Consider the following 15,018-nt stretch of genomic DNA (forward strand, 5'->3'; position numbering starts at 1 on the left):
AATAGACACTTTGCCCAAGTCTGTACGACCTATGAGGGACTGCAAGTGGACAAACTCCCGTGTTACTTACCGGCGAATGACATTCCTTTCGATATCCAGCCATGGCAAGTGGCACTGCATCTTTCACGGATCAGAGAAAATATGGCTGTCTCCACTGGTCAATTACCTGCAAGTTTGATTAAGGAATTCTCAATAGAATTAGCAACTCCATTAGCGTATATATTCAACTGCTCGTTAAAAAGCTCCCAGGTGCCCTCGGTTTGGAAACGGGCTACAATCACACCGGTACCCAAGAAAGACAAGCCGCGCTCGCCAGGAGATTTGCGTCCCATCAGCCTCACACCCACATTTATGAAGGTTTTTGAAAGATTTATGGTACCGCTCATTCTCCACGACATAAGTCCAAAGATCGACATCCGTCAGTACGGCAACGTAAAGGGAGCATCGACTGCCCATTACCTGGTCAGACTACTGCACAACCTATTCACGCAGCTGGACAAGTCGGACAAAATATTTTCCATGATTATGTATGATTTCAGAAAAGGTTTTGATCTAATAGATCACACTACAGTCATACAGAAGCTCCTGAACATGGGACTCCGATCTGCCTACGCACATTGGCTCTGCTCCTTCCTTCAGGACCGACACCAACGAGTGAAGATGCCGGATGGCAGCATTAGCACGTGGAGCCCCATAACCTGTGGGGCGCCACAAGGGACCCTAGTGGGACCAGTAGCCTTCCTGGCTATGATAAACGATGCCGCCGTCCAAGACGAAAGGAGGCTTAAATATGTAGATGATTTAACAGTCTTCCAAGCATGCTCTGTGAATCAATTTAATGAAGAATGCACCCTACAGCAAGTAACGGATAAATTGTCGGAATGGGCCAACACGAACAAGATGGTGCTGAATACAGAAAAATGTCAGATTCTTCACTTCTACACAGCCAAAAAGCCTATTATCTTACCGGATATAGACCTTAATGGCAGCAGTATACCAACAACTGACCACGCAAGATTACTTGGGATCACGATATCCGGTGACATGTCCTGGCAGAAACATGTTGATGACATTGTGTCCAAGGGATCCCGAGCCCTCTACATGCTGCATGTAATGAAGAGGTTTCGGCCGCCACAAGAGCAGTTGGTTAAGGTATATACCACATACATAAGGCCACTGCTCGAGTACTGCGCCCCTGTATTCCACGCCGGACTAACTGTTCAACAGGCTCAGAAAATAGAAAAGGTACAAAAACGGGCCGTCAAAATAATCGCCGGATACGATGAAAGCTACCAGAACATCTTACAACGCCTCAACCTGGAAACACTCGCTAATAGAAGACAGACTTTATGTTTAAGACTCGGTAAACAGATGCTCAAGTCGATAGCACATCAAGACTTATTCCCGAAATCGAGAGGCTCGATATCCGGCAGAGAAACGAGAAGTTCTAACACTCTTGAAACGTTTTGCTGTGGTACTCGCCTGAGGAGGTCATGCATTCCACATATGACCTCGCTCATTAACCTGGATATCATGTCGTCCAGATAGAATATGGCCTGTACGCTACTGTTATCGTAATTGCGCCAATGTAGTTGCATTTGTTTATTTGCAGTGCCTCAAAACTGCTGTACTGTTATCACATGCGCTATATGGGCAAATGCTCGCAGCCATGAACTAAATACACCGTATCTCTCTCTCTCTCTCTCTCTCTCTCTCTCTCTCTCTCTCTCTCTCTCTCTCTCTCTCTCTCTCTCTCTCTCTCTCTCTCTCTCTCTCTCTCTCTCTCTCTCTCTCTCTCTCTCTCTCTCTCTCTCTCTCAGCCTGTATTTCAGATATCATTGTGAGCCTATCAACAAATAAGACGAGGGCAAAGGAGGCTTCGTCGTCACAGTGATCTATACATGCGTCCGACTATCTTTCACGAGATGCCGACCGTAGTACAGCCCGTTGGCCACGTGGAGGTCATGTTCGTCTCGACCGAGCCTGCGGATGTCTCACCCGACCGCAGCCGCACTTCGCCCGATGATGAGAGCGGCTCGACCGAGATCGCACCGCCGACCGTCTGGCCGTCCGTCGCTGATCGGGCTTTGGTCGTTCTGCTGCGAGTGACGGGTCAGTCAGATGGGCGGTCCCGGGTGGCTGGCCCGTCTGTACGCCGTACTCCTCTACGTCACGGTGGCGACCGTTAGCGTGATGTCCGTCACCTACTTCATGGAGCTCGGCGTCAACGACATGCGGAACGGCAGCGGAATTCTGGAAGCGGCGTTCGCTTCTTACTTCTTCGGTTGCGTGCAGGCACTGCCGATGCTGCCAATTACGGCGACGGTTATCCGCGGGCGGCGGCGGTACGCTGCGCTTCTCCCAGAGGTGCAGCAGCTGGCTGAAGATCTGGCCCGGGAGATACCGAGACAGTCCATTCGAGGGAAGCTACGCAAAAAGGCTGCTCTCCTGCTGGGAGTGGCGGTTGTTATCGTTGCGATTGGATGCGTGCTGATATTTTTTATGATAATGGTTGGCTTTGGCCAGGCATGTGCGAATTTATCATCACAGTGTCTGATTGGAATATTCCTGTTTACAACTTCTAGTATCATGGCAGTTTCCACGTTCTCGATACTGATCAAATTTCTGTACATCACACTGGTTGTCGGTGTTGGGTTCGGTGCAGTGGACACCGAGCTTCAGTCTCTGGCCAGAAACGGTGACATCAAGGACTGGAACCGGCTAGCGCGGCTTCGCCTGCTTCACGATCGACTGAGTGGCGCCTTCTCCCGCCTGGTGACCGACATGACGCCCGAGCTGATCCTCTCCATGACCACGGGCGTCATCAGCCTGGTGATCACATTCCTGCTGGGATTTCAGACGACCTTGACCGGAGAGTGGATGTCCAACTATCACTCGATGCTGTACTCGCTGCTGGCTGCTGGCCTCCAGATCGCCGTGCCGTGTGAGGCCGGTCAGTACGTGCTGGACCTGGCCGCCGCCACGCGCTGTTCGCTGCTGAAGCTGCGCTGGGAGTCGACCCGGGTCGGTCGCGAGGTCAGCGCTCTGCAGGAGGCCGTGCACCGCGACCTGGACCACCTGGGCGACCTGGGCTACTACCGGCTGCAGCGCTCCACCATGGTGGCCATCATGTCCACCATCGTCACCTACATCGTCATCTTCGTCCAGTTCAGGATCAGCTAGAGGTCCGGTGGTGACTTCTATCCCTGATTGGATACTGGACGTTGTCACTCCACTCGTCTATATGTATTCACACTTGAGCTTCATCTTTTTTTTAGTCATCTTAAACATGCCCAAGTTTCCTCAAACGTCAAAGAACAGAAGAGGAAACGCGGGGAAATCACCGGGTCTGAACAGTCATGAGTGCCCCTGCTGAGATCCAGGGCTGCGGAGTCGATGGATTTTCGACGACTCCGAATCCGACTTAGAAAACTAACACCGATTCTGGGCAGACCTGTCAACTCTGACCGACTCCAACACCTACTCCCACTCTGACTCCGACTCCGCAGCCCTAGTTAGACGTCACGTATGCATACCCGATAATAAGCAGATTTGTTTGCGTGTCCTGTTGTAGCACCTTTCAATAAAATATGGTCGCAAGACGGTGACATGTAGCGCTAGAAGAAAATGTAATATATTGAATGCACTTTGCTCTATACAACAATTTTAGGGCTGTTGCTAGACGTACGATGACTAAAAATGTTTTTTTTTTTCTGGAAACGCTTTTAAACAAAATTTATTCAGTACGTGCAGCATTGCAAGGACATTGGACAAGACACCCATCAGACGTAAACATAAAAAAAACATCACCGCACTATAGAGAAGGCTATTAAAGACTAAAGAGTCTTATCTTCAAGTACAACAAATAACCCGCCTGTGACGCTGCATATCGCCTCTCTGTCGAGTCGATAGATCATCACCAAAGACCGATCCCTGCACCCCCGTCCCCTTCCATCCCTTCTCCCCGTCGCGACGGAACGCCGTATGGTTTCCGTTCAGCAGTAGGGCCGCAGGCGGCGGTCGCGCACACGGTTGCGCGCTGCGGCGATGGTGTGCCGCAGTTTATCGTACTCGGGACTGTGCGGCAGGCCGACGCCGTCGATCGGATCCCAGAAGTACGGATCGTCCAGCGCTGGGTCCCAGTTGGACGGCTCGGTGGGGTACCGCGGTACAAATGGCCGTGAGCGGCGCGGGTATGTCGGGTACAGTGGGTAGCTGTACGGCTGTCCCGGCTCTCCTGTGCAGACGAAACAATGCAGGCAGGGTCAGAGACGGGTACAGTTGCTAGCTGTACGGATATATAGCGGCTTTCCTGTGCAGTGAAGAACAGACGGAACAGCAAGGCAGGGTCCGAAAAGGGTACATACAGTTGCTAGCTGTACGGATGTCGCAACTTTCCTGTGCAGACGGAACGAAACGAAGAACTGTGAGGGACGAGCGCGGTGACTAGCTCTAAAAGTTGTTTGCATGATATATTGATTGGACAAACAATTTGCAATACGCAAACGAAAATGCATTCATTTCTATAATCTATCAATGTTATTGATTGAATTTGTAGACCGACGCAGGTACGGCGACAGTGAGAACACGGTGAATGACCGCAAATTGGTTAGTTCAGCGGATCATTGCAGAACGTGCATACTGCACACAGACCCAGAAAGGTTAGACAGTGCGTATAGGTATGTTGTAACACATACCTTATGATATGCACGATACCTTATGCATCTACTATGTGACATATTTATGTTGTTGAGATGTCATGCACAATACAACTGCAGAATGTCCATGTATTGTAAATACACTACATGTACATACACCACATGTAGGTGTCACATGAACTCTTCGTGTTATTTGTGTATTGGACGACATACGGCGTTCCAGTGATGTACTAGGGTATGCATCTGCTCACCTGTGCTCGCGGACTTATCTGCGAACCTGTGTCTGTATCGCTCGCGTCGATTCAGTCCGACTCCATTACCTTAGGTGGATTATTTGCCGTTGGCAGCAGCTTGGTAACCGCCAACCGGGCTTGATTTGCCAAATAGGTATCGATCATCTTCTCACGCAACCATACAATTTCATTATGTCGTTTCGCATCATTCCTAGAGCTGCTGAAAATTATATGGAACACTAATTCGAAATTTTATAAGTCAAAGTACTCATCCGAGCTCTTTCAATGATTCACATACAAAAAGCTAGCGCCACTAACCATAGATCTCTGTATACAGAGGTCCAAGCACTAACATAAAACAAATGGGTCGTGGGAGTGCTGCACAATATTTCGCAATGGCTGATTCACAAAAAGCTAGTCAGAGCGTAGCTCTCAGCTCTTGGCCTCCATTGTCCGATCGGAAAGCTCTGGTTTAATTTGAGAAGATTGATCAAAAATTCCACCGTTTGTTAACTTGTTTGTTTTCGAAAAAAAGAAAACATTTTCAAGTTTTAGCGCTGAAAACTACCTACCTGATAAAAAAGGCCGCTGTGTTGTAGTATCTTATTGAAACATAAGTATATTTTACAAATATTTTTGACAGGCTCTGTCCTCTTTTTTACATATCCCTCAGATGTCTCGGGATCATTTCATGATTTCCACCGGGTCGAAGGATCGTCTCATGCCACAAATCCAAGCCAAACATTCGTTTTGCCCACAGTGTCGGCTTTATTTCACAGCGATCACAACAGGACACTGCTTCTCCGCAGCCCCGGCCACCCCGCAGCGCTCGCGGGCGGCTCCCCGTCAGACTCGCGCGGTCCACAGTCGACGGGCTCATGTGCCCGACCTGTAGGAACAGACGTGAAGAGAGCAGGGGGATCTCGTACAGTAGGTCTACAAAATAAGTCCTCTCCGAATGCGGGTCACCAGCGGGCAGTTAGCGCCTGAGCGCTACTCGGGCGCCACCTGCCCGGATACGGAGAGGACTTATTTTGTAGACCTACTGTACTCAGCTCAGATCAGCCGCTGACCAGTCGCTCATCTCACGATCCTTCTAGGAGCCCCGCCGTCCTCTCCGTGCGTCCCGCCCCCTCCCGATCGTTTCGTCGCCCCTCCCGGCCGCGCGGGTCAGGCCTGACCCGACCCGCGCGGCCAGTCTCCCCTCACTCGTGTGAAATGATCTGTCGATTGTCGTCAATGAACGATGAATGAACCGTATTCGGCGCGTCGCGAGCACTTCAAACCGAGCCCCCGCCGCTTCCATGCTCGGCACGGGATCGCTCTCCGGTCGCGCGTCGCCAGCGCGCCCCTCGCCCTCTTTCTCGCCCTCTCCTCCTCCTGTCGCGCCTAAAACTCCAGCGCGCGCCTCTCGGCGTCCATGCGGCGGTCACGGAACCGCCTGCGGGCGCGGTCGATGATGCCGCGCAGGTCGTCGTAGGCGGGGCTGTGGGGCAGACCGAAGTCGACCGGGTCCGAGAAGAAGGGGTCGCTGAACGGGTCCCTGTAGGGCTCGCGGTCGAACGCCGACGGCGGCTCGGCAAAGTGCGGCACGCTGCGCGCGCGCGGCCGAGGAGCCAGCAGCGGCGCAGCCGGGATGCGGCGCGGGCCCAGGGCGTCGTGCTCTCCTGCAGTGGCGCACGGAACGGCGTTAGGCGAAAATCACACAGCATGACACACGGCGGTAAAATGTTACACGGCAGAGGCGAGTCCTCGTGAAGCATCGGTCAGTGAACAGGAGTGAAAAAGCTCCTGTTAGTGGTAACTATTATCACGTAATGGGCGATTTTAACGTAGCACATTTGTAAACCGTGCTGAGCTCACTCTTCACTTATAATATACACAGAAGATTCATACATGCTAGTAGCAGAATTGCATATGAAGTATTGAAACGTATTAAGCATCAGTTTAACCCTTGAAAACAACAGTAGGTATCATACATTTCCACAAGGGGCCTGAATGAGAAAGCAAGAACCTTATTATCAGATTTCCCAAGAGAACAGCAAAATACTTTGGGCAAGTGGGCACAGTCATGGCCACAGTCATGCAAACTGTGAATGCAATGTTAGTAAAAACACTAGCAACTATGAACTAACTACCAACGAGCAGGAACTTGCGCAAATGTTTCTCTTAAGTTCGGTACAGGAGTCAATCGTACCCGGGGGTTTTGTGTTCATAGTTCATAGCTAATTTCCTATGGGGTGGCTTCAATCAAATGTTCCAATAAAGGTTCAACGTCCTAATAGGTTTCTGCTAAGTTTGCGAATTGCGATGTTCTAAACATGCCACGCCGACATGAGCAGCGCCTGTAAAAGGCCTTTACTGCAAGCTTCTCGTGGGTCGTGCTTCTCTATAAAATAACTCACTAGATCACCAAACTATTTGCGTGAAATTTTCGCGATTGGCTAACTGGAATGGCCGAATCTACATGCATTTGTAGCTTTTAAGCATTTTCTAGGACTTAGGCTACTGTTTCTCGGACCTGATGCATTACAATCACAACCATATAAGCCTTCGCCTCGCTCTATCACGCAACACGACCGTGCTAAGTCTTCGTCAGCTTGTAGCCTCATCTAACTAAGCTCGTCCCTTCCCAACCTGTGTGTCATCTCATCATTTCAGCTATCTCACTACGCTAAGCCATCCTATCAAAACGGCTACCCGCTACTAGTGAGTTCAAAGAGCGGCTACAGGTGGGAAAGCTCTCCCTTCCCATCTCTGTGCCTCCTTACGGCGTGACTAGCGGCTCGTTAATTGGTATACTGCGGCACGGCGGGCGCCATCTTCAGCTGGTAGACGGGTCGCGTCTCCTTGACCGCCACCAGGGTCTGGCGGACCTCGACGTCCCGCTTGCTGGTGAATACTTCTGAGCTGTAGCGTTTGTCTACCTTGATGGCGTCGCTGGGCACGGGCGGCGTGGTGCCGCGACACGCCCGTTCCTCCACTGCACGCCAGCACATATCGGGAGGCTTAGAAATCGGACAGGTACGCGTTGTGCAATGTGCACTTAGCTCTGTGCGCTGTACACAGTTTTTTTTTGTGAATGTGTACGTCATGATCGGTGAAAAGAGCGTGTTTGCGCATTCATTATTTATGGTAAATTTGTGTGGCTTATCTCCGAAACGTGTTCGTGAAGTGTGAACATTATATAGGTTTGATTACCCGACGCTGCTATACCTAGCCCAAAGGCAATCAGAAGTGTGATCTATAATCGTCGTGACTGTTCATGTGTAGGTCACTCACGACGCATAACCGAGAATGTTTCTCAAGGAGTTCACGGACGTCGGACAGTGCTCACACCAAGGGGCAAGAATACAGAAATGAGCTTGGGTAACATCTCAGAAATCGACTGAGGGCTGCAAAATTACATAAAAAATAGTCGAAATGCCTAGTTTTAAAGTGCTGACTGCCAAAAGGAGCTAGCTATACGGCAATCGAAATGATATGCTCATGAAATGAAATAGGAATCGAGTAGCGGCACGGTTGAGGTCAGTCTGTGAGCGCTGATAAAAAAAAAAAAAAACGGAACAGCTGCATGTCAACTAGCTAAATTTAGTCCCTGAGAGGAGGCGCTTCTCACTTCTCTAACATGTTAGAGGAGGCGTTTCTCGGTTCTCAGTGAGAAGCGACTTGACGACTGGCCTCAGCCTCGAGAGACTGACTCACGTAGGCAGGTGTCCTCAGACCCAGTCTAGTACGTCTAAACACCTGTCGCCGAGGGTGGCCAGCTGGTGAGCGGCACTTGGCGACGGGACTCCCCGTCGACCCGGGACACCGCATTCCGAGCCGTTTTAGGGCCGGCTGCCAGCCAAAGGGCCGCCAACGACGCTAGCGCCAGCGTCGTGCGGCGGCTGATGGCGTAACTACTAATCGACGAGATGTTGTTCGCCTGTATCCGTTGGCTTTGGTTGAATTTGAGTCAGTCGGGTCAGAAGAGCGACAAACAGGAGAGAAGGTAACTGCCAAAGAGCTGTCAGCGCCATCGCCCAGCTGTCGGCCGAGATATAGCCGCTAGGTGACACAGAAGTGCTACTCAGCCGGCGACGGAAAGTCTGATCTGTTTGGCAGGGAACCAGAGATGCTGGCTCAAAACAAATGTCAACGCTTCTTGTCTGTCAACGGGTTAAATGCGAATATTGTTTTCAGCAATTCTTTTATATTTTGCAATCGAATGGTTTCGGGACCTCATTCAGGCTGTTCTTGCGTATCGAAATGCGTTCGGACATTGTTGGTCGGCAATGCATTTGGAATGCTTTTGAGCTCAGTACTGCATAATTTTTTTTTTTTTAATGAACACCCTTCTGAGCCATCGTAATGTTGTGGTAATCGTCACTGACTATTTACAGACGATGGTGGCATGTAGTTTGTTGCTGGTGACGTAATTAGATGACAATAATATATACAATATGCTTGTACATTTCGACGTCATTCCACAAAGCTGATAGCAAACGACATTGAACACATATTTACATAAAATATTATTTACAAGGAAGCATATTAGATAAAAATTGTTCCACAATTAAAACACTGTCCAAAAATAGCCACGATAAAAATGTCATTAAATGTTGAAATGCTATACATGCGCATCAAAAGCAGCAAGTATTAGGCACAAAATATGTAAAATTTAATTATTGATAGAACATGGCAACAGTAAAGAAGGCGGACGTTTCGCAGTCGATTCTCACCCTTCAGGCCCTTCATGTAGTCGAGCCAGAAGCCGGCGTTCCTCTCCAGAGGCCGGCCGATGGTGTAGAGGTCAAGGTCGCGCTTCCAGTGAACCATTGTGAGTGTTTTTCTGTCGGATAAAAAGCGATGGTCGAAGTTTAGAGATTAACACGCAGAGTTGACCCGATATCTACTTTTCACCAAGCACACCATTGGAGTTCAGAAGTGTGTGCAGTGAGTTCTGATCAGATCTGTGCCATAGGCTATTGGCGTTATATTAACCCGCGACCGCCTGGGGGGGGGGTCGGATCCGACCCCCCCCCCCTCCGTTTTTCTTGAATAACTCATGAACCGCTTGCGCTATCAACTTGAAACTTCGCATACCTTCTCCCCCATCAATTTGACGTCTCCTGTGCAATTTTTAATAAAAAAAAATGCAAAATTTTTTGAGATATATCGATTTTAGTGATGTAACTACATGGCGTTTTCAGTCAAAAAATGGTAAATGTTTAAAAAATCGCCAAAAATCGAGGTTTTAAGCAAATTGCAAATTAAGGACATGAAAAGACGCAGCTCAACGAGTTCTTCAAAATGGCTATCTCGGATTTTCCATAAAATGCGTTTTTCACCCCTAAAAATTCAAAAAACTGTATTTTTTGGAAAACAGCTAATAAAATCCAAAATTTTGAGAATTTCCAAAAAACCGGAATATATGTTATAGAGCTCTATTAGAACATTAGATGTCCCAATTTTCAACATTCTATCTTGATTTTTGACCCCCAAATTGTAAAAAATAGCTCCAACATGCATAGGGCATGGTGACGTCATAAGCATTTTCGCGAATTAGAGGCACTTCTGAACATCGCATGTGAAAACAAATGGCACCACTAGATTCCTGGGACAAAGCTCGTCTAGAAAAGTGCATTTTTATGTCAAAAATAAAAAGTTGAAAAATTGACTTTTTTTCTTAGCCCTCGTTTAGTTATTACGGAGCGAGCGAAGCGAGCGTAGTCTTTCCTTAGATTAACGGAAATTTCTGAGTATGAGCGGCCGGCCGGCCTGCCGGCCGGCCGGCCGGCCGGCCGTGGTCACGCTTTTGCGAGGCTTATATCTCAGCAACCACTTGACCGATTTACATGCGGTAATTTTTGTAGGGTAGCTTCATTCCTTCTACCAAGTATCGGACTATTCCCGATGCATGTGGGTGACCCATTATGCACGTGCCACGTGCAAAACGAAGAGGTGTCACTTTTGTAATTGTTGCAATATCTCGGTAACTACTTGGCCGATTGCGCTGAAAGTTGGCATGTAGGTAGGCACCCACTAGGCAATGCATAACCATGTGCCAGAGTTGGGGTGCTGCTGCACGTGCGCACGTGCAGGGTGCCGCTTCCAGATCTCGAGAACGGCTGGGCCGATTGTGCTCAAATTTGGCACATCGCTAGAGACCGGTTAGTAGGGTGCCGTGCACAACTCAGTTGGAGGTACCCCCTCGCAATTTCGCACGTGCAAGGCTCACCCTCTCGCTCGCTCCGTTAGTTGCCCCAAAAGCACAGTAGGCCGGCCGGCCGCCAGGAGCGCTAGAAATGCCGAAAAATGAAACGTGCTCAGGGTGCAAAAAATTAATACCCACAGACTCGAAATTGATCATAGGATACGATGCCGTGCCGTGAATAAGTATGAGACCGATGTCACGGCCAATATTCAGCTCCGAACACAGTCTAACTGACGGTTAGGGAATGAAGCGGCTATCTGAACGATTTCGACTAGATTTTGAATTGCTCTTTTCTCATGAATGAACATCTTATTGGTGAAAATAAACGACTGCACATGATGCACACGGTTATTGTGATCATGTTCATAACCAATTTCATTGGGCTCACTCATCTGATTGCACTCTAAATAGTGAGTTTGCAACATGTTGCAGACATCTACATAAGCTTATATTCAATTAGACTTATATAAAAACGTTATTTTTGGCACCTAATTCTGACGGCATAATAAGATTGGGCAAGTGTTGTACTTTCGAACCGTTGTCGATTTTTTCTGCTTTTCGCTGCTAGTTTAGGAGCTATACTGGCATTTGCTGGGGTATTTTTATACCATCTGGTTGGGAGAGGGGTAGTGAACGTCCTTAGCCTATAACTTGCGAACAAATGGTCGCAGCGAGATGCGCATGGCAGCGATCGAAAGGTCTCAACAAGATGTGTTCGATTAGCATTTAAAACTTGTTTTAACCCGGCATTTGCTGGGGTATTTTCATAACACCACTTGCTGGGGGGGGGGGGGGGCCGTCAGACGTCCCCAGCCCATAACTCGAGAACGGTTAGTCGCAGCGGGACAGGCGAGGCGGCAAACGAAAGCTCTAAACAAGACGCATCTGATGAGTACTTAAAATTGGTTCTCAGGTCAAACTTGAGGTCAAGGTCAGGTCAAAGGTAAAAAATAGGGGTTTTCATTTTGGGCCCCAGAGACCGAACTACCGACAGCAGCGAGCTCAAAATTTCTTGGCATGTGCCCAAAAGATGTAAGAAAAGTCTCATTGTGTCTAAAGCGAATTGGAGCACAGGTCAAGGTCAAGGTCAGGTCACCAAAGGTCACACAAAGTCGAATTTTCAAAATAACATTTAAATACCGTGTGACACATGTTTTTGGGGTAGTTTTGGACGTAGAACACGATGGTGGCAAGAATTTGGAGATTTGACCCCCGCAAAATGGTGAAAAAGTGAAAAAAAGGGGTTAAAAATTCGAAATTTTCAAAATTCAAAATTTTGAATTCAAAACATGCTATCTGATGCAGTTTTATCTCAGGATTCCAAAAATGTCTTTTGTTTTGCTCTACGACCCCTATAAGTACCAAAAATTTGAGTTTGAAAAATAAAATTGGATATTTTGTTACTTTTTGCGCCCTCTATAGCAATCAAATATTGAGCTACGGACTTGAAATTTTGCATGCTGATTCCTCCTTTGATGCCCGAGGACAACTTGTCTCATTTTTTTGAAAAATTCAAATTTTTGAAAAAATCAAATTTTTCTCAAAATTTGGTTTGACATTTTGGACCCCTAAAACTCAAAATTTTGAAAATCCGAGATAGCCATCTTGTAGAAAATTCAATTTTCTATCGTTTGAGCCCTGAAAATTGCAAATTGCTTCATTTATATATCCTACAATAGGCAGGGGAGGGTCGATGCGAAGCCTTATATTCGCGATGGTGCAAAAACGGGGATGCGCATCGCGCTGAACTTTACAATAGCTTCTACAGGGGCATATTGTGATCGTATTCATAACCAAATTCATTGGGATCACTCACTTGATCCTATATATAGTAAGCTTGCAGCTTGCAGCTTGCAGCATGTTTCAAAAATATTAGAGGAAATATTAAAGATGTATTAAATTGTACGTTTATAAAAATGTAACTTCGGGCACCTAATTTTGACGGTATAAAAAGATTGGGCTAGTGTTGCACTTTCCAACCGTAGTCGATTTTGTATTCTTTTCCCTGCTAGTTTAAGAAATATAGCCTTCAATATGAGAGGTTCTATATCCTACAACAGGCAGGGGAGGGTCGATGCGAAGCCTTATTTTCGCGATAGTGCAAAAACGGGGATGCGCAGCGCGCTGAACTTTACAATAGTTTCTACAGGGGCATATTGTGATCGTATTCATAACCGAATTCATTGGGATCACTCACTTGATCCTATATATAGTAAGCTTGCAGCATGTTTCAAAAATATCAGAGGACATATTAAGGATACATTGAATTATATTTTTTTCAAACATGTGATTTCGTGCACCTAATTCTGACGGCATAATAAGATTGCGCTGGTGTTGTAGTTTCCAACCGTAGTCGATTTCTTCTGCTTTTCCCTGCTAGTTTAAGAAATATAGCCTTCAATATGAGGGGTTCTATATCCTACAACAGGCAGGGGAGGGTCGATGCGAAACCTTATTTTCGCGACAGTGCAAAAACGGGGTTGCCCAGCGCGCTGAACTTTACAATAGCTTCTACAGGGGCATGTTGTGATCGTATTCATAAACGAATTCATTGGGATCACTCACTTGATCCTATAAAAAGTGAGCTTGCAGCATTTTTCAAAAATATTAGAGGAAATACTAAGGATACATTGAGTTACATTTCTTTCAAACATGTGATTTCGGGCACCTAATTATGACGGCATAGTAAGATTGGGCTAGTGTTGTACTTTCCAACCGTAGTCGATTTTTTCTGCTTTTCTCTGCTAGTTTAAGAAATATAGCCTTCAATATGAGGGTTTCTATATCCTACAACAGGCAGGGGAGGGTCCATGCGAAACCTTATTTTCGCGACAGTGCAAAAACGGGGATGCCCAGCGCTCTGAACTTTACAATACCTTCTACAGGGGCATATTGTGATCGTATTCATAACCGAATTCATTGGGATCACTCACTTGATCCTATATATAGTAAGCTTGCAGCAGGTTTCAAAAATATTAGAGGAAATATTAAAGATGTATTAAATTATACGTTATAAAAATGTAACTTCGGGCACCTAATTTTGACGGTATAAAAAGATTGGGCTAGTGTTACACTTTCCAACCGTAGTCGATTTGTATGCTTTTCCCTGCTAGTTTAAGAAATATATCCTTCAATATGAGGGGTTCTATATCCTACAACAGGCAGGGGAGGGTCGATGCGAAGCCTTATTTTCGCGATAGTGCAAAAACGGGGATGCCCAGCGCGCTGAACTTTACAATACCTTCTACAGGGGCATGTTGTGATCGTATTCATAACCGAATTCATTGGGATCACTCACTTGACCCTATAAAAGTGAGCTTGCAGCATGTTCAAAAATATTAGAGGAAATACTAAGGATACATTGAGTTACATTTTTTTCAAACATGTGATTTCGGGCACCTAATTATGACGGCATAATAAGATTGGGCTAGTGTTGTATTTTCCAACGGTAGTCGATTTTTCTGCTTTTCCCTGCTAGTTTAAGAAATATAGCCTTCAATATGAGGGGTTCTATATCCTACAACAGTCAGGGGAGGGTCGATGTGAAACCTTATTTCGCGACAGTGCAAAAACGGGGATGCCCAGCGCTCTGAACTTTACAATACCTTCTACCGGGGCATGTTGTGATCGTATTCATAACCAACTTCATTGGAATCACTCGTTTGATCCTATATATGGTGAGCTTGCAGCAGGTTTCAAAAATATTAGAGGAAATTCTCAGGATACCTTGAATTATATTTTTCAAACATGTGATTTCGGGCACCTAATTCTGACGGCATAATAAGATTAGCATAGTGTTGTACTTTCCAACCGTAGTCGTTTTTATGCTTTCCCTGCTAGTTTTAGAAATATAGCCTTCAATATGAGGGGTTCTATATCCTCTAACAGGCAGGGGAGGGTCAACACGAGGCTTTGTTCTCGCGATGGT

General features: G+C 47.0%; 1 protein-coding gene across 2 annotated transcripts; it reads right to left on the reverse strand.

The window, feature by feature from the left end:
• Window positions 1-1,778: 1,778 nt before the first annotated feature.
• LOC122370565 lies at window positions 1,779-9,750 on the reverse strand. Of its 2 annotated transcripts, none has more exons than XM_043346258.1 (2): window positions 9,616-9,750; window positions 1,779-4,237 (listed from the first exon to the last, which is right to left on the reverse strand). In XM_043346258.1, exons 1-2 carry the CDS (start codon window positions 9,710-9,712, stop codon window positions 3,996-3,998), a joined length of 339 nt encoding a protein of 112 aa, XP_043202193.1. In that variant the 5' UTR covers window positions 9,713-9,750; the 3' UTR covers window positions 1,779-3,995. The 2 variants fall into 2 exon arrangements, with proteins under 2 accessions (XP_043202193.1, XP_043202192.1); XM_043346257.1 differs by lacking the exon at window positions 1,779-4,237 and adding an exon at window positions 5,640-6,558.
• Between the last annotated feature and the right edge of the window lie 5,268 nt (window positions 9,751-15,018).

The sequence above is a fragment of the Amphibalanus amphitrite genome, unplaced genomic scaffold, assembly GCF_019059575.1.
Source record: "Amphibalanus amphitrite isolate SeventyFive unplaced genomic scaffold, NRLGWU_Aamphi_draft 001145F_arrow, whole genome shotgun sequence".
NCBI lineage: Eukaryota > Metazoa > Arthropoda > Thecostraca > Balanomorpha > Balanidae > Amphibalanus > Amphibalanus amphitrite.

What these genes read in the sequence shown, in the direction of transcription:
- LOC122370565 (XM_043346257.1), bottom strand. Translation starts at nt 9,712, where the DNA reads ATGGTTCACTGGAAGCGCGACCTTGACCTCTACACCATCGGCCGGCCT. An exon ending in CTACATGAAGGGCCTGAAGG is followed by an intron (nt 6,559 to 9,615) that starts GTGAGAATCGAC and finishes GCGCCACTGCAG; the next exon opens with GAGAGCACGACGCCCTGGGC.